This window comes from Mastacembelus armatus, chromosome 15, assembly GCF_900324485.2.
Source record: "Mastacembelus armatus chromosome 15, fMasArm1.2, whole genome shotgun sequence".
NCBI classification, from domain to species: domain Eukaryota; kingdom Metazoa; phylum Chordata; class Actinopteri; order Synbranchiformes; family Mastacembelidae; genus Mastacembelus; species Mastacembelus armatus.
The window spans coordinates 1,225,310-1,243,972 of record NC_046647.1 but is presented as its reverse complement, the minus strand read 5'-3'; the positions used below and the strand labels follow the sequence as shown (position 1 = coordinate 1,243,972).

At 40.6% G+C, this 18,663-nt stretch overlaps 1 protein-coding gene across 3 annotated transcripts in view; it reads right to left on the bottom strand.

Moving 5' to 3' along the window:
- hspa12a (heat shock protein 12A) overlaps window positions 1-18,663 on the bottom strand; it is an 82,110-nt gene that overhangs the window by 20,334 nt on the left and 43,113 nt on the right. For all 3 annotated transcript variants that reach the window (XM_026309885.1, XM_026309886.1, XM_026309887.1), the window contains exons 5-7: window positions 16,350-16,454; window positions 16,075-16,191; window positions 494-665 (exon numbers count right to left, since the gene is read on the bottom strand). In XM_026309885.1, coding sequence (XP_026165670.1) covers window positions 494-665; window positions 16,075-16,191; window positions 16,350-16,454 — 394 coding nt within the window. The remainder of the gene's footprint in view (window positions 1-493; window positions 666-16,074; window positions 16,192-16,349; window positions 16,455-18,663) is intronic.

Sequence of the window (18,663 nt, the reverse complement as noted above, 5' to 3'; positions counted from 1 at the left end):
ACTTTTTCAGCGATACAGTATTATCTTCAATTGAGCCCAAAGTGCCAAGAGTGCCATCTATTTCTAGTGACTATTCCAAAAAAAAAAAAACAAAAAAACAATTTAGAGTCACCAATCAACCTGACATACATGTGTTTGGACCAGAGTACCTGAACCAGGAAATTTCTTGCTGTGAGGCAACGGTGCTAACCACTCAACCACGGTGCTGCCCCTGCCTATAAATGCACTGTAAATATACTGTCTTGTGTAGTTGTATAAAGAATCTGTGTAACTCAATCATAAAATGGTATGCGTCCTAGCAGTGGTTTGCTAATTAACCATGTTGTCCTGTTGATTTATGCATGCAAATAAGCCATGTGGACCTATGCCGATAATCGGTCAACCTCTAGTTAGCTTGGTTAGTGGTCAATGAGGTGTGGGGTGTGAGATGACAAATACAGTATGCATACATCATCACGATGCACCGTTTGATACAAGTGTTGATGGGGCTTACCTTGAGTCATTCCACTACCCACGTTGTCAGTGGGGCTAAAGCCGTTCTGGGTGGTCTGGGTTCCCAGGTCTACCATCTGGTGAAGGCGGAGCTTGCGGCAATAGATTGATGCTGCTTCAGGTTCTAAGGCGATGATTAGCTGCTCTGGGTTTTCACGAGACACCAGACCAGACTACAAAGGGCAGGATTCAGAAGGGAAAGTACACCTTTAATTGTTTTAAACTTCTCCATGTATTAGTCATTATAGTGATTTGTCTGAAATGCCCATCATGGTGCAGCAGTCTATGTCTGAATTGAAGCTTTGTTTTGCTTTTTTGCTCTTTGGACTTTAACGGAGTTGCATCTTTTTCCACTGCAGTCACAATACACTACAGCTGTATGAAAATGTTACTCCTCTTACCAGTTTACTTCTCAACATAACATGACATGATCAGTCATCTGCAACACTACTATTTGTGTAATCTCTTCATATGTGCAATATGCTACTCATCACCTACTGCCTCAATGTTTTACCCACTAGATTTCTGAAATCAGTACTAAGCAGTTTGTTACCACAACTCAATTAGTTAATAACTTATTACAATCTGGAACATTTCCAAGGGCCTTGAAAATTGCTGTCATCAAGCCTCTCCTGAAAAAATGCAGTCTTGATGCCACAGTACTGAACAACTATCAGCCCATATCAAACCTTTTTAGGTAAAATCCTTGAAAAAGTTGTTTACTAACAACTTACTGACTTCCCCATGCTAAACAACTGCTTTGACGATTTTCAGTCAGATTTCAGGCCCCATCACAGCACTGAGACTGCACTTATCAAGGTGACAAATGACGTTCATCTGAACACTGATGCTGGCAGAGTCTCTGTCTACTGTTGGATCTGAGTGCTGCTTTTGACACAGTGGACCATGTGATCCTGTTACAAAGGTTAGAGGATTGGATAGGCATCTCTAGTACTGCCCTTAAATAGTTTAAGTCCTGTCTAGAAGACAGGAAGTACTTCATTGAAATAAGTAACTGTGTCTCAGACCAAATGGCATTGACATGTGGGGTCCCCCAGGGGTCCATCTTGGGACCTGTTTTGTTCAATCTTTACATGTTTCCTTTAGGCCAGTTAATACGCAGCAATAATGTGTCCTACCATAACTATGCAGATAGCACTCAGATTTACATTTCATTCACAGCAGGTAAATATGGACCAGTCGATTCACTGTGTCATTGCATTGAACATCATTGCATTGAACAGAACAATCTGTGGATGCAAAACAACTTTCTCCAAATAAACAGTGAAAAGACTGAAATAATCATCTTTGGGCCACAGAAACAAAGAGAAAGTGTCAGCAGTCACCTCAAGTCTCTTTCTCTAAAATCTAAAAATCAGGTTAGAAATCTAGGGATCATGGACTCAGACTTGAATTTTAACAGTCACATTAAATCAATTACATCGTCAGCATTTTACCATCTCAAAAACATTGCCTGAATCAAAGGGATCATGTCTAAACCAGACTTGGAGAGACTCATCCATGCATTTATCTCTAGCAGGTTAGATTACTGTAACGGCCTGCTCACAGGGTTCTCAAAATGAGCTGTAAGGCAGCTGCAGTACATTCAGAATGCTGCTGCTTGGGTCCTGACTAGAACCAGGAAGTACAACCGCATTACTCCTATTCTCAGATCTCTGCACTGGCTTCCTGTCGCTCAGAGAATAGACTTTAAAACAGCACTGCTTGTGTATAAGTCTCTTCATGGCTCAGCACCACAGTACATCTCTGACATGTTGGTGCCAAACTTTTTAGCTCTGCATATGAAAACTGAAATTTTTTTATCTAAAGTATTTTATCTGTTCTCATTCTCCTTTCATTTTTTTAAGTTAATTTTCTACAATTTGCTGTTTCTTATTTTAATTTTTGGGTATGTACTTTTAACTTGTATTTTATTTCTGTAAAGCATTACTGTGTATGAATTGTGCTATATAAATAAACATGCCTTGCTTTGCCCTTAATATTTACCTCACAATTTTATTCAAGAACCCTACTCACTATTCTAGCGAATGAATACTACTTTGTATTCATGCACATTTTTATTCAGGGACATACACCTCTTCAGTCACGCACACACTTTATATCTTAATACTGGCCTCAAACTCTGGACCTTGCACATATATTGACTGTTTTATTTACTAGTGTTTCATTATTAGTGAGTTGGTTGGTTCCTTCTTGTCTATACACCTAAACATTTTGTTGCATTGTTAACTGAACGTTAACCTGCATATGACAAATAAACCAATCTGAATCTTCAGAGTGATGTATATGAAAAGTATGAACAACACAGTGGAAACATGACTTCCTTCCTGCAAATAAAACATAATAATGACTTTTGCAATAGCAAACTATGTTATTATGCAAGATGCTTGTGGTGTACAAAAAACTATACACTAAAAGTGTGATGGGGTGTTGTGGTTCAAATTCTGGTAAGATTTTCCAGGAATGGATTTGTCAGAAAAGCTTCTTTCCCCAGTGTAAAAACACAACATATAATGTTGATGCTAATGTGGGTTAGGAGACAGGGTTGATAATTTACTTACATTTAACTGTAACTACACTACAGTCAACAACGCTAGTGAAACCTTTACGTTTTCGCTTGGAACCATCATGTTCTCTCTGAAATTTCCCTGTTGAGTAGGCAGCCTACACTTCTGACGGCCCATTTGTGTGTGTTTTTCTATACTGAAAACTGTTGTTTAAACTACTAAAATTAATTTTTAAAAATGGTGGTGGATGGTGCTGTATGTGCTTAGGTTAGTGTCTGACAAATCACCAAATTGACCTACTTTATCTTACTGAAACCTGGCTACAGCAGGATGAATATGTCAGTCTGAATGAATCAACCCCCCTCAGTCATAAAAATTGTCATGTTCCTCAAAGCACAGGCCGAAGTGGAGGAGTAGCTGCAATCTTCCACTCAAACTTATTATTAAACTTTCATCCTCAGAACAGTTATAACTCATTTGAGAGCCTCACTCTTAGTCTCTCGCATCCAAACTGGAAAACACAAAAACCAGTTCTACTTGTCATTGTGTACCGTCCACCTGTCCCTTAATCAGAGTTTTTAACTGAATTTCCAGACTTCCTGTCTGATTTAGTGCTTAGATCAGATAGAGTCATTATAATGGGAGATTTTAACATTCATGTAGATGTTGAAAATAACAGCCTCAGCATTGCATTTAATTCTATATTAGATTCAATTGGTTTCATTCAAAATGTTAATAAACCCACCCACTGTTTCAATCACACCCTTGATCTTGTTCTGACCTACAGTGGGTACGGAAAGTATTCAGACCCCTTTAAATTTTTCACTCTTATTGTCATTGCAGCCATTTGCCAAAATCAAAAAAGTTCATTTTATTTCTCATTAATGTACACTCAGCACCCCATCTTGACAGAAAAAAACAGAAATGTAGAAATTTTTGCAAATTTATTAAAAAAGAAAAACTGAAATATCACATGGTCATAAGTATTCAGACCCTGTGCTCAGTAGTGAGTAGAAGCACCCTTTTGAGCTAGTACAGCCATGAGACTTCTTGGGAATGATGCAACAAGTGTTTCACACCTGGATTTGGGGATCCTCTGCCATTCTTCCTTGCAGATCCTCTCCAGTTCTGTCAGGTTGGATGGTGAACGTTGGTGGACAGCCATTTTCAGGTCTCTCCAGAGATGCTCAATTGGGTTTAGGTCAGGGCTCTGGCTGGGCCACTCAAGAACGGTCACAGAGTTTTGCCGAAGCCACTCCTTTGTTATTTTAGCTGTGTGCTTAGGGTCATTGTCCTGTTGAAAAGTGAACCTTCGGCCCAGTCTGAGGTCCTGAGCACTCTGGAAGACGTTTTCTTCCAGGATATCGCTGTACTTGGCCGCATTCATCTTTCCTTCAATTGCAACCAATCATCCTGTCCCTGCAGCTGAAAAACACCCCCACAACATGATGCTCCCACCACCATGTTTCACTGTAGGGATTGTATTGGGCAGGTGATGAGCAGTGCCTGGTTTTCTCCACACATACCGCTTAGAATTAACGCCAAAAAGTTCAATCTTGGTCTCATCAGACCAGAGAATCTTATTTCTCATAGTCTGGGAGTCCTTCATGTGTTTTTTGGCAAACTCTATGCGGGCTTTCATGTGTCTTGCACTGAGGAGAGGCTTCCGTCGGGCCACTCTGCCATAAAGCCCCGACTGGTGGAGGGCTACAGTGATAGTTGACTTTGTGGAACTTTCTCCCATCTCCCTACTGCATCTCTGAGCTCAGCCACAGTGATCTTTGGGTTCTTCTTTACCTCTCTCACCAAGGCTCTTCTCCCACGATTGCTCAGTTTGGCTGGACGGCCAGGTCTAGGAAGAGTTCTAGTCGTCCCAAACTTTTTCCATTGAGGATTATGGAGGCCACTGTGCTCTTAGGAACCTTGAGTGCTGCAGAAACTCTTTTGTAACCTTGGCCAGATCTGTGCCTTGCCACAATTCTGTCTCTGAACTCCTTGGGCAGTTCCTTCGACCTCATGATTCTCATTTGCTCTGACATACATGTGAGCTGTAAGGTCTTATATAGACAGGTGTGTGCCTTTCCTAATCAAGTCCAGTCAGTTTAACCCTCTGGAAAGGTCGAAAGGTGAACGAATGACTCAAACCCGAGGACTCGAAAGGTGAACTAATCTTTTCTGTTTACTGATCTTGCCAATTTGATAACTGATCACCAAATTGATTTTCGCAGTCTTACTGAAACCTGGCTGCAACAGGATGAATATGTCAGTCTGAATGAATCAACCCCCCCCAGTCATAAAAATTGTCATGTTCCTCAAAGCACAGGCCGAAGTGGAGGAGTAGCTGCAATCTTCCACTTAAACTTATTAAACTTCCATCCTCAGAAAAATTGTAACTCATTTGAGAGCCTTACTCTGAGCCTCTCTCATCCAAACTGGAAAACACAACACCCATTTCTACTTGTCATTGTGTACCATCCATCTGTCCGTTACTCAGTTTTTAACTGAATTTCCAGACTTCGTATATGATTTAGTGCTTAGTTCAGATTCATGTAGATGTTGAAACATATAGTCTCAGAACTGCATTTAATTCAATATTAGATTCAATTGGTTTCACTCAAAATGTTAATAAACACACCCACTGTTTCAATCACACCCTGACATATGGCATAAAAATTGAACATTTAATAGTTTTCCCCCAAAATCCTATTTTGTCTGACCATTCTTTAACCCTCTGGGGTCGACGCACGCGCCGGCGCGTTTTGACGCATCTTTTTCTGATAAGGCCGAAACAAACTTAAATTACTCCGTCAATTCTGATCGTACAGATAAAAGAAGTATATCATTCAAATCTGTAAAGGGTCTAGTTTTAGTGGTATACCATCATAATAACAACAAAACGTTGTGCTTTTTTTAAATAAAGAAAGCCGACAGGGTGCGCGCTCTCGGACTTTTCTGTCTCTGCCATTTCTCTTCACAGACGCGTAAATAAAACAACCAGAATCTCAGCGAATACTTGGCTCATAAAAATAAGAATTATATGGCTAGAAAGCTTGAAATGTTTTCTTTTGAGTGAAACAATTCAAGTCAAAAACAAATCATCACTTTTTATTTAATCCGTATGAACGTAAGGAGAAGTCCGTTTTTTCCTGTCTCACCTCATTACAGGTAATGCGGTCCCGCCTTGTACACTGTCCACTGTTCACATGTAAATAATCTCAGGTGAACCAGGTAAATATGTGCACGCCCCCGAGAAATGACACAAAATATCAAACTTCATCATAGAATTTACTCACTTTTTCGACGCGTTTGGATGATGGCGCGTTACGCACGTGAAGCGGCGCTCTTTACATTCCACACAGAGACAAACAGTTTAGCTTGTCCTCAGAGTAAAAACACTGATTTTAACTCAAATGAGGATCGTTTGCTCCTCATTGTGTTGTATTGTACAGCACTAATCCGTCCCATCTACATTGACTGAAAGGCTCATTATGCGCGCCTTTGTCTGGACGTTCAGTGCGTCTTTTGTGTTCTCAGGTAAATCACATGACTATTCATCCTCAGACACACCCTCTTGCATATGGCCTTTCTCGACAAAAAGTGTCTTAGAAAATTTAAATCAGTGTATTGTTTACTGTGAATGTGTGAACAAGATGACATTCACAGCACTCTGAAGTAAACACTTTAGCCTACAACATGCTGGTCTCCAAAGTCTTGTGAACCAATGTTCTGTTTGTGTTTTATGGTCTTATTTCAGTGAGTAAAAAATTGTAGTTTTTCACTAGCCATGCATAAACACTTTTTTCTCAAAAACACAATAATGTATAAAAATACTACATATTATTGTAGCCAATTTTGTGCTGATTACAGTGTTATTAGACTTTAGACATTAATATGTTTAAAAAACACTGAAAAAAGCACAAATGTCAGGACGTGTCAAAATTTGTCCAGGCCCCAAAAACCCCCTCAGACCCCAGAGGGTTAATTAAACACAGCTGGACTCCAATGAAGGAGCAGAACCATCTCAAGGAGGATCAGAAGAAATGGACAACATCTGAGTTAAATATGAGTGTCACTGCAAAGGGTCTGAATACTTATAACCATGTGATATTTCAGTTTTTCTTTTTTAATACATTTGCAAAAATTTCTACATTTCTGGTTTTTTCTGTCAAGATGGGGTGCTGAGTGTACATTAATGAGAAATAAAATGAACTTTTTTGATTTTGGCAAATGGCTGCAATGACACAAAGAGTGAAAAATTTAAAGGGGTCTGAATACTTTCCGTACCCACTGTATGGTGCCGAAATTGAACATCTAATAGTTTTCCCCCAAATCCTGTTTTGTCAGATCATTCTTTAATAACTTTTGAATGATCGATCATGCAGCGTTTGGAAGAAAATTCCAGTACAGCAGATGTTTATCCGACAACGCTGTTAATAAATTTAAGAAAATGATTCCATCTTTATTTACATCTATGCCAAGTATAAACATAGTGGAAGGCAGCTGCCTCAATCCTACTCCCTACCAAATTGATCATATTGTTGACAGTGCTGTAGCCTCACTGCGTGAAACGCTTTATTCTGTGGCCCCTCTGAAAAAGAAGTTAGTGAATCAGAGAAGACTAGCCCCATGGTATAATTTACATATTCGTACCTTAAAGCAGGCATCGCGAAGGCTGCAAAGGAAGTGGCGTTCCACAAACTTAGAGGAAATTTTTCTAGCCTGGAAAAACAGTCTACTAACATATAAAAAAGCTCTCCATAAAGCCAGAACTGCATACTATTCATCACTAATAGAGGAAAGTAAGAACAATCCCAGGTTTCTTTTCAGCACTGTAGCCAGGCTGACAAAAAGTCACAGCTCTGTTGAGTCCAGTGTTCCCTTAGCTCTCAGCAGTGATGAATTTATGAGTTTCTTTACAAATAAAATCACAACTATTAGAGATAAAATTCAGCAGATGCTTCCTATACCTGCAATAAATGAATCTTCTACTACAGTAGCTCTTGAATCATCTGTAGGACCTCAGTTATGTTTACACTGCTTCTCTCCCATAGATCTCTCTGAATTTACATCAGTAGTTGCTTCATCGAAATCATCAACGTGTCTCTTAGACCCCATCCTGACTAGACTGCTTAAAGACACCCTGCCATTAATGAACTCATCTTTATTAGACTTGGTAAATTTATCTCTAGTATCAGGCTACGTACCACAGGCCTTTAAGACTGCAGTAATCAAACCTTTACTCAAAAAGCCTAGTCTTAATCCAGGAGTCTTGGCTAATTATAGACCAATATCCAACCTGCCATTTATTTCTAAAATCCTAGAAAAAGCTGTTGCTAAGCAGCTATCAGACCACTTACACAGGAATGAACTATTTGAAGATTTTCAATCAGGATTTAGAGCACATCATAGTACAGAAACAGCACTGTTGAAAGTTACCAACGATCTTCTCTTAGCTTCAGATAATGGACTTGTTTCTATACTTGTTCTCCTAGACCTTAGTGCTGCATTCGACACCACTGACCACAACGTCTTATTACAGAGACTGGAGCATGTGACTGGTATCAGAGGAACAGCGTTAAAATGGTTCCAATCCTATTTATCGGACAGATTCCAGTTTGTTCATGTCCACGATGAACCTTCCACACGAACAAAAGTTGGTTATGGAGTTCCACAAGGCTCTGTGCTAGGACCGATTCTGTTCACCCTGTACATGCTTCCTTTAGGATATGTCATTAGGAAGCACTCTATTAATTACCATTGCTATGCAGATGACACTCAGTTGTATCTATCTATTACACCTGTTAACACAAACCAGTTAACCAGACTTCAAGCCTGTCTAACTGACATAAAGGCCTGGATTGACCAGTAACTTTTTACTTTTAAACTCAGAGAAAACAGAAGTCATTATATTTGGGCCAAAAAAATCTCAGAAATAACTTTTCTAAAATTATAGCTACTCTAGATGGCATAGCCCTGACCTCCAGCACTACTGTAAAAAACCTTGGAGTTCTTTTTGACCAGAACATGTCCTTCAACTCACACATAAAACAAATCTCTAGAACTGCATTCTTTCACCTGCGCAACATTTCCAAAATTAGGAGCTAGTCCATGCATTTGTTACCTCAAGGCTAGATTACTGTAACTCATTACTATCTGGATGTCCCAATATCTCCATAAAAAGCCTCCAATTAATCCAGAATGCCGCAGCCAGAGTCCTGACAGGAACTAGCAGGAGAGATCATATTTCTCCTATATTGGCTTCTCTTCATTGGCTCCCTGTAAAATATAGAATAGAATTTAAAATCCTTCTTCTCACATACAAATCCCTTCATAATCAAGCTCCTTCATACCTTAAAGACCTCATAGTACCATATTATCCCAATAGACCACTTCACTCTCAGAGTGCAGGTCTACTTGTGGTTCCCAGAGTTTCCAGAAGCAGACTGGGAGGCAGAGCTTTTAGATATCAAGCTCCTCTCCTGTGTAACCAGCTCCCAGCCTGGGTTCAGGAGGCTAGACACTCTCTGTACTTTTAAGGCTAGACTTAAAACCTTCCTCTTTGACAAAGCGTATAGTTAGGGCTGGCCTCAGGCAACCCTGAACCATCCCTTAGTTATGCTGCTATAGGCCTAGACTGCCCGAGGACCATCGGTGCACTGAGCTCCCCTACCCTAACCTCTCCCGTCCCCCCTTTCCCTTCCCCTTCCCTCTCTTCCTCTCCTCCTACCTCATGTATATTCCACCATTAAATGTCACTAACCTTGTGCTCTCTCTCTCCCCTAGTTTGTGCTCTCTCCCTCTCTCTCTATTCTCTCTGTACCTTCTGCAGGTGTCCCTGGTCCTGGAGCTGTATATCGCTGATGTGCAGTTACTGGTCCCACCAACCTGCAGTGTCTATCTGTTGTTTATTGTTGCTGTTCTTTTCTCTCTGCTCTATCCACTCACCCCAACCGGTCGAGGCAGATGGCCGCCCAAACTGAGCCCGGTTCTGCTGGAGGATTTTTCTTCCGTTAAAGGGAGTTTTTCCTCTTCACTGTCGCCAAGTGCTTGCACATAAGGGAATTGTTGGGTTTTTAGTTTTAGTTTTTATAAAGTGCCTTGAGATGATTTGTATTGTGATTTGGCGCTATACAAATAAAATTGAATTGAATTGAATTGAATCAAATGTATGTTGTTTCTATTGCACTCACTCCAAAATAGGAGCTAAAAATGTCCCCCAAAAGACTGGTCTAGGAACTACTATAGTTCTTGGTTCCAGTAGTGTGTACACAAAAAAAAGAGGAACCATATCCAAAGGTTCTAAGAAGTATAAAAGTTCCTCCACTCTGAAATTGCAGAGTGTTACTCTTGATGGCATAGTTTGGGCATACAGCACTATTGTGTAGGCACCCAATTTTTAAGAGAATGTGTCAGTACTTATTGTAGAGGAAAAGGGTGGGGACAGCAGGAACGAATATAAGGCAGAACATGGCAAGCAGCTGGTAGTTTGTCCACTCATTTATTGTTTATTTGTAACCTGGATCTGACTCTGTTGACTCTGAGTGTTGATTTCAACAGTTGGAAGAATACAGGAATAGTACTTATGGACTAGTATGCTGGATTTTAATGTGTATTTTATTTTATATGTTACTGTATTTTATGATTGTACAGCACTTACAGTGTAAGCTGAACTTAAATGTGCTCTATAAATAAAATTTACTTATTTACTCGTGGGGATTTCAACGGTTCAATGATCACAGCCTGAGAATATGCCACAACAACAGATAAACAGTTGCAGCTGTAATTTTGCATTACTTTATTACATTACATATTTTAAATAGCCAAAGGATCTAGGAATGTAAAACAAAATAAATACCAATACACTGGAGGGCTGCCGGAGATGGCCAGCTGGCAGCAGGAAAGACTACACCAGGGGCAGAGCTAGTTACCCTATCTGCACGACTATGATGCAGGAAGCCACACAGACTCCCTATGGCAACGACTCAAACAAACAAGACTAGCAAAGAAAGGATCCTAAGAGAAAGTAGCTGGGGTTGGTCCAAAGTTACAACATACCAGTCCCTGCAAATCCACCAGGAGAAGGCAAAATATTATAACACCACCTAGGTGTAAGTTTGCACTGCAACAGCAGGTCAGACAAGGAGGAACCCTAGCCAAGTTGAGCACCACAGTGCTACAGAGCCCACCATTGCACCTAGCGGAAAGGTTGTCGCCTCCTCATCCGGAGGAAGATAGACAGTAAGAGGAGCTGAATCCCCATCAGGTCAGCAGCTTCCTGCTCTACGGAGCTATATGCATCACAGTCCTTCAGATGGTGGCAAGCACCAACAGGCTTCCGAAAAGGCTCAAAGAACTGCTTACATAGGCCAGGATGAAGATAAAACCATTCAAATCAGACAGTCTCTTGATCCAGAAAGGAGCCAGGAGGGACGTCTCCTTCTCAGTGAATGGCAAGGAGATTCCATGCTTGATAGACCAACCAGTGGCAAATTCAAGATGAGGTATTACTAGTAAACCCTTTGTGATTGCCTGTTGTGGTTCCTCAAATTATGTGACATCACCTCTTCGACAGTCCTGAAAAAAAAAAAAAAAAGCTGATTGCGTTGGAAATCACGGAGGAGAAAGAGGAAGGCTATAAGATCAAAGCTGTGAGCCAATCTCAGCAAGGGAAATGAAGGGAAACCTGGGAGGCTGTTAACAACAGGACCGTCACATCTGTGGAAGCTGCTCCAAGCAAGGTTACGTTTACTGATCAGAGCAATGTATGATACTCTCCGAAGCCCCCACAATGTGCATGGCTGGTATGGCACATCCTTTCTGACTGCAAGACTGCTCTGAAGTTCCGACACCAGACTGCAATAACATCTCTCCAACCTGACATTGTAATCTGGTCCACTACCACAAAGACTGTCATCATGGCTGAACTAACCGTGCTATAGCAAGATGGTACAAGGGGGAAGTACGCAGAGCTTTTATCTGCATGCACACAAGCTGGGTGGAGAGCATATACCTTTTCAGTGGAGGTTAAGTGTGGAGGCTTCACTCAAACCTCGACCCAGCTTTTTATTTTCCTTTCGGCTGCTCCCTTCAGGTGTTGCCAGAGCGAATCATCTGCCTCCATTAAACCGTATCGTCTGTATCCTCCTCACCCGGACCAACTATCTCCCATGTCCTCCTTCACTACATCCAAGAACCTCCTCTTTGGTCTTCCTCTAGGGCTCCTTCCTGGCAGCTCTAACCTCAGCATCCTTTTATCAATGTATTCACTGTCCCTCCTCTGAACATGTCCAAACCATCTCAATCTGGCTTCCCTGGCTTTTTATCCAAAACATCTAACATGAGCTGTCCCTCTGATGTACTCATTCCTGATCGTATCCATCCTCGTCACTCCTAAAGAGAACCTCAACATCTTCAGCTCTGCTACCTCCACCTCTGTCTCCTGTCTTTTTCTCAGTGCCATGATTATAAACCGTACAGCATTGCTGGTCTCACCACTGTCTTGTACACCTTTCCTTTCATTCTTGACAAATTCTTCTTTTGTCACACATCACACCTGACACTTTCCTCCACCCGTTCCAACCTGCTTGCACACAACTCTTCACTTCTTTTTCACACTCTCCATTGCTCTGGACTGTTGACCCTAGGCACTTAAAATCCTCCACCTTCTTCACCTCTACTCCCTGTAACCTCACCGTTCTTCTTGAGTCCCTCTCATTTACACACGTACTCTGTTTTACTGTGGCTAACCTTCATTCCTCTCCTTTCCAGAGCAAACCTCCACCTCTCTAAATTTTCCTCCACCTGCTCCCTGCTCTCACTACAGATGACAATGTCATCTGCAAACATCATGATCCATGGAGATTCCTGTCTAACCTAATCTGTCAGCCTGTCCATCACGACAGCAAACAAGAAGGGGCTCAAAGCTGATCCTTGGTGCAGTCCCACCTCCAATTTGAACTCCTCTGTCACCCCTACAAGACACAATGCGGCTCCTTCTGGCCTTCTCTGTACTTCTCCATCAGCATTTTCAAAGCAAATATTGCATCTGTGGTACTCTTTCTTGCCATGAAACCATACCGCTGCTCACAAATGCTCACTTCTGACCTCAGCCTACCCTCCACTACTCTTTCCCATAACTTCATTGTGACACTCATCAGCTTTATTCCTGTGTAGTTTCCACAACTCTGCATGTCTCCCTTGTTCTTAAAAATGGGCACCAGTACACTTCTCCTCCATTTCTCAGGCATCCTCTCACTCTCCAAGATCTTGTTAAGTAGCCCAGTCAAAAACTCTACCGCCACCTCTCCTAAACACTTCCATACCTCCACACTTATGTCGTCAGGACCAACTGCCTTTCCACTCATCATCCTCCTCAACGCCTTCCTCACTTCATCCTTACTGATCTTTGCTACTTCCTGCTCCACAACAGTCAGCTCTTCTACTCTTCAGGTTTGAAAGAGGTTCAGGTTGTCACCCTATGCTCCTCCCTTTTCTGGAAAAATGTGTTCACTACAGCCATTTCCATCCTTTTTGCAAAGTCTACCACCATCTGTCCTTCTGCATTGCTGTCCTGCATACCAAACTTACCCATCACTTCCTCGTCACCTCTGTTTCCCTCACCAACATGTCCGTTGCCCCAATCACCACTCTCTCACCACTAGGGATAGCCTGAATCACCTCATCCATCTCTCTCCAGAATTTCTCCTTCTCTTCTAACTCACATCCTACCTGTGGGGCATATGTATTTCATGCTGTATATGTATTTCATGCTGTATGCTTCCTTTTTCTCTCTGTAAGGTGACCTTGAGACTTTGAAAGGCGCCATGAAATAAAATGTATTATTATTATTATAACCACTAACAACATTCAACATCACACTTTCAACTTCCAGCTTCAGACTCATCACCCTATCTGACACTCTTTTCACCTCCAGAACATTCTTAGCAAAATCCTTCTTCAGGATAACTCCTACTCCATTCCTCTTTCCATCCACACCATGATAAAACAGCTTGAAATCTATAGGCCTTACTACCTTTCCACCTGGTCACACACACTTCTCTCCATCATTTCAGCCAACTCTAGTTTTCCCCGACAAAGTCCCTACATTCATACATTCAAAGTCCCTAGTCTAAGTCCTACACTCCTGCCCTTCCTCTTCTCTCTTTGCCTACGAACACGCCTTACTTCACTCCTTCTTCGACCAACAGTAGTCCAATTTCCACTGGCACGCTGTAGGTCAACAGCACCAGTGGCGGTCGTTGTTAACCCCGGTCGTGACCGATCTGGTATGGAAGTCATATTTGTGATTCACATGTTTGATTTGGCTTAAATTTTATGTTGGATGCCCTTTCTGACACAACCCTCTGCATTTACCCGGACTTGGGACCGGCACATGAAGACACTGGATTGTGCCCCCTTGTGGTTCCATTCGACCCAGAGATTCCTTAAAATTCTCGTAGTCAGAGGGCCCAAACTGTGGAAGGCCCTGAAAGATGTGGTGGAGGAGGTGGAGCAGGGAAGCTTTTGGGTCTGGCTTGTCTCAAAAAAGACAAGGCTTGGGGGAGAGACTGATCCTAGGGTGTCTGCGAAATAAAGCGCAATACTGTACAGCACAGTAGTTTACATCTGATTATATGCTCTGCTGTGCTCTGCTCTCTTACAATGTTTTAGGTTTTGTGTCTTATCTTTGTTGTATTGCTGTCATCCTGTTTATTGGCTGCTTTTCTGACTGATAATAAAGTTCCTAACACACAGTATAGGCCATAACAGGATCATATTAATTGTGATAACAAGGAAGATATTAGCAGAATAAAACCTTTTTATAGATTCACCACTAGCGCTTTGTTTTATCAGCAGTGTCATCCATTGTTTATTATGCATAGCTAAGGATTTACTTTGTGACAAAAGTCACTAAGGGTTGATTGTTTTTCTCATCTGGGTTTTTTCCTGTGTGTTGTTTGGTTTTTATATTGTTATATATATTCTTCTCTAGCATGTTAATTCTGTAGCCTATTTTTCCAATCATTCCTCTGCCTGTAGATCAAAAAAATGGTCATTTTCTGTGGGGCAAAAGATTTTAGTAAACCCCCCACTATCTGCTGACACACACACTGGCTGTAAACTGTGAAAATGTTCTGCAAAATCAATATAAATGAACAACATAGTTACATCATGCCTCAAATGTAAATGTGCAATGTAACAAAATTTCTATATGCAATTTGGATACAGTGTATTGGTTATATTCTATTACGTTGCGCATCAGCCTCGACTCTGTAAAGTGGCATATAGTTTGAAAAAATCACTACTTAGAGAAAATGTGGATACAGATATTTGATAATAATAATTAATGAAATTACAGCACATGTATGACAGTGGTGACAATGTACGTATATGTATGTATGCGATATGTGCACTGTTGCCATGTGTCAGTCTACGTCACTGTTTGTTCTGTTGTCTGTGTAATAAGTTCAGTGAGATAAAACTTAAAAACTGACTCCAGCCTTACTGCCAGAGCAGAACTCAGTCTAGCATTGAACTTGGTATGACAACACTAAGATTTGTAGCTTTGCCATCCTCCCTGACAATCAGCTATACACTGCTGTCTCTTAAGAATGACAGTGACTGAAAAATAGCAGCTGTGTGATGTATCAAATTTGAAATGAGTGTTCACAAAGATGTTTTCATTCTAGCAAACTGTACAAGTTGTTTACTGTTTTAGTGTAACACATTATTTATCTGGTGCAGTGTCTGCTTGGTTGTGCATCCACAAATAGACTAAAATGTTTTGCAGAAAGCAGAACTGCAGAAGCAGAACAGGATTTTTTTTTTTAGAGTAGCGAAGGATTAAAACCATTGCATTCCTGACGCAAAGCCACAGCCAGGGCAATGCAAACATACAGTTATGAAAAAGTATAATGTATTTAATCACTATGTCACTATAACTGTATATGCTTATAATTTCAAAACTTCTGATCAGTCATTTGTAAACTACAGATATGTGCTGATAAACAGGAATAAATGTGTGTACAAATGTAACTGAATCTTCTCAGCCTACCTTATAGGAAGCTTCTCTCATGAACTGCTTTGCAGGCATTTTCCAGATGGCAGGAACTGTGATCACCCATCTCACATCATTGTTGTCGAACTCGCCACCTGTCTGATCACTCAGCTCCTGCAGGATGAACATTCAAACAACACCTGCCTATGACACAACTTACTGGCATGGTTAATGCGACACTGTGGGCTTATACCATCACGTTAGGAATGAAATCATAATAATGTCTACAAAATAAGAAAACATAAAATGTAGTATTTACAGAGTTATGTTACCTTTAGTGCTTGCTCCTTAAAGAAGGCCAGTGCATATGCAAAGATATCCAGAGCTTTCACTCGCTTCCCATTGGCTGCATGGAGGTCTGTATCGATGGACAAATTCTGATGGCAGGGAGAAGATGAAGAATCAGTGTTGGTAAGGCTAAGTCTGGTGTTATTTTGTATTTTTACTGTCAATAAATCCAAATACAAATAAATACTAAAAAGTTTTATTTTAAAAAGTACTGTATATCAATCTTTGAAACAATGCTGTTCTTGTGTAGTTGGGAGGTTACTGGAAAAGACAATTAATTCATACTCAGAAGCTTGAGAGGAGAAGGTAAATTGTGGGAGAGTACAGCTTAGTACCAACAACATCTTTAGCCAACATCTAGAGGAAGATTTGCAGAATTTGTTGACTGCTGACATTTTTCCTGGATCCTGCTTATTCCTTTTGATAACATTGAAAGGTATCTGACTGAAATTAACCTCAAATTACATCTACATCCTCTGCACCTTCACATAAACATTGCTGTGCTGCCTGTGTTTTTCCTATTTTATGTCAAGTGTGTTTTTAGTATCTTGTCAGTAGATTATAAATTCTGAATGTGAGATTTTCTGTTCCATCCCAGCCACAAAGCCCAGTGTGTGTTGGAAGGACTCTGTGGCAAAGAAGCCAGATCTGCTGTCACTTTGACAGACACTGGAAGGCACAGAGATCTAAAATAAATCTAAAATACAGATCTAAAATACAATATATAATAAGGCTGTGCAAAAAAAAACAAAAATGTTATTTAGATATATAATGATATTTTTTAGAACAATACAACATTGATATTATCTCCCAAGATCTATGCTCTCATAGTGTTATTGAAAACCCAGGCTTGTTATGTTGGAATATCAATATTGTTTTAAAATGCACTACCAAATCAGTAATCTTCTGTGAATGAGCTGGGGATCAAAGCACTTTTTTATGTTAGAGTGAATTTGAATGTAAGGACACTCACATGCACTTTGGATTTTCACAGCATATATGAATGTAAGAACACTGACCTGTGCACTTTATTTTTATATTCATATTGTATAAGAATAAATTGTAACATGAAAATTCATCAAAAAAGTTTAACTCAGTTACCAATATATTGAGACCGCCTATTATGAGATTACGTAAGTGGTACACAGCTAGTTGTTTTTTCAACACCGTTTTTACAACGTTGTTGAGTACTGGAATATATGGCATTATATATTGGTATTGTATCAAATTTAATCGAATCGAATCGTGTTATATGGTACCACAACGTATCAAGGTAGGTATGGTATTGATACCCAGCCCTTGTCTGTAAACATTAAGACTTAAAGCCCATCAGGCAAAATAATGCCAATAATGATCAGGATCAAGTGTGTAACCTGATCAATGTGATCTCTGCAGAATAGGGCTGCACAGTTATTTTTATTCAGAATTAAATCACAATTTTATCTCATGATTCTGGACCAATGAAAAGTTCAATCAAAAGACATTTTCTTTACATTATATCAAAAGTAACAACATGATCTTTATCATGTTGCTGTTATTGTGCACTGAGCTCCCCTACCCTAACCCCCAACCCTCCCGTCCCTTCCCTTCCCCTCTCCTTCTTTCCTCCCTTCTCACATGTATATTCCACCATTGAATGTCACTGACCTTGTGCTCTCTCTCTCCCCTAGTTTGTGCTCTCTCCCTTTCTCTCTCTCCTCTCTCTCCCTCTCTCCACCTTCTGCAGGTGTCCCTGTCCTGGAGCTGTATATCACTGATGTGCAGTTACTGGCCCCACTAACCTGCAGTGTCTATTTGTTGTTTATTGTTGCTGTTCTTTTCTCTCTGCTCTATCCACTCACCCCAACCGGTTGAGGCAGATGGCAGCCCAAACTGAGCCCGGTTCTGCTGGAGGTTTTTTCTTCCATTAAAGGGAGTTTTTCCTCTCCACTGTCGCCAAGTGCTTGCTCATAAGGGGTTGGTTGGTTTTTTTTGCTTTTTTCTAAAGTGCTTTGAGATGATCTGTATTGTGATTTGGCCCTATACAAATAAAACTGAATCGAATTGAAAAACATTTGTTTCATTTTCCCCACCTTCATTAGAAGGCTCTTACTGAGTCTGACTCATTTTATTAGAGCTATGAGAGCCTTTTCTTTCACCATGTCAAACAGGTTGGATTTATTTGAGGGAGTTAGTATTTCTATGTACAGAGCATCACGTGACGCATTTTTATTTCGTTAATGTACCTTACCGAGGAAAAAGCAGCACTCGGATTGACATAACAGAGTTCCCTCTGTTCTTCTGTTCCCTCCCATGCAA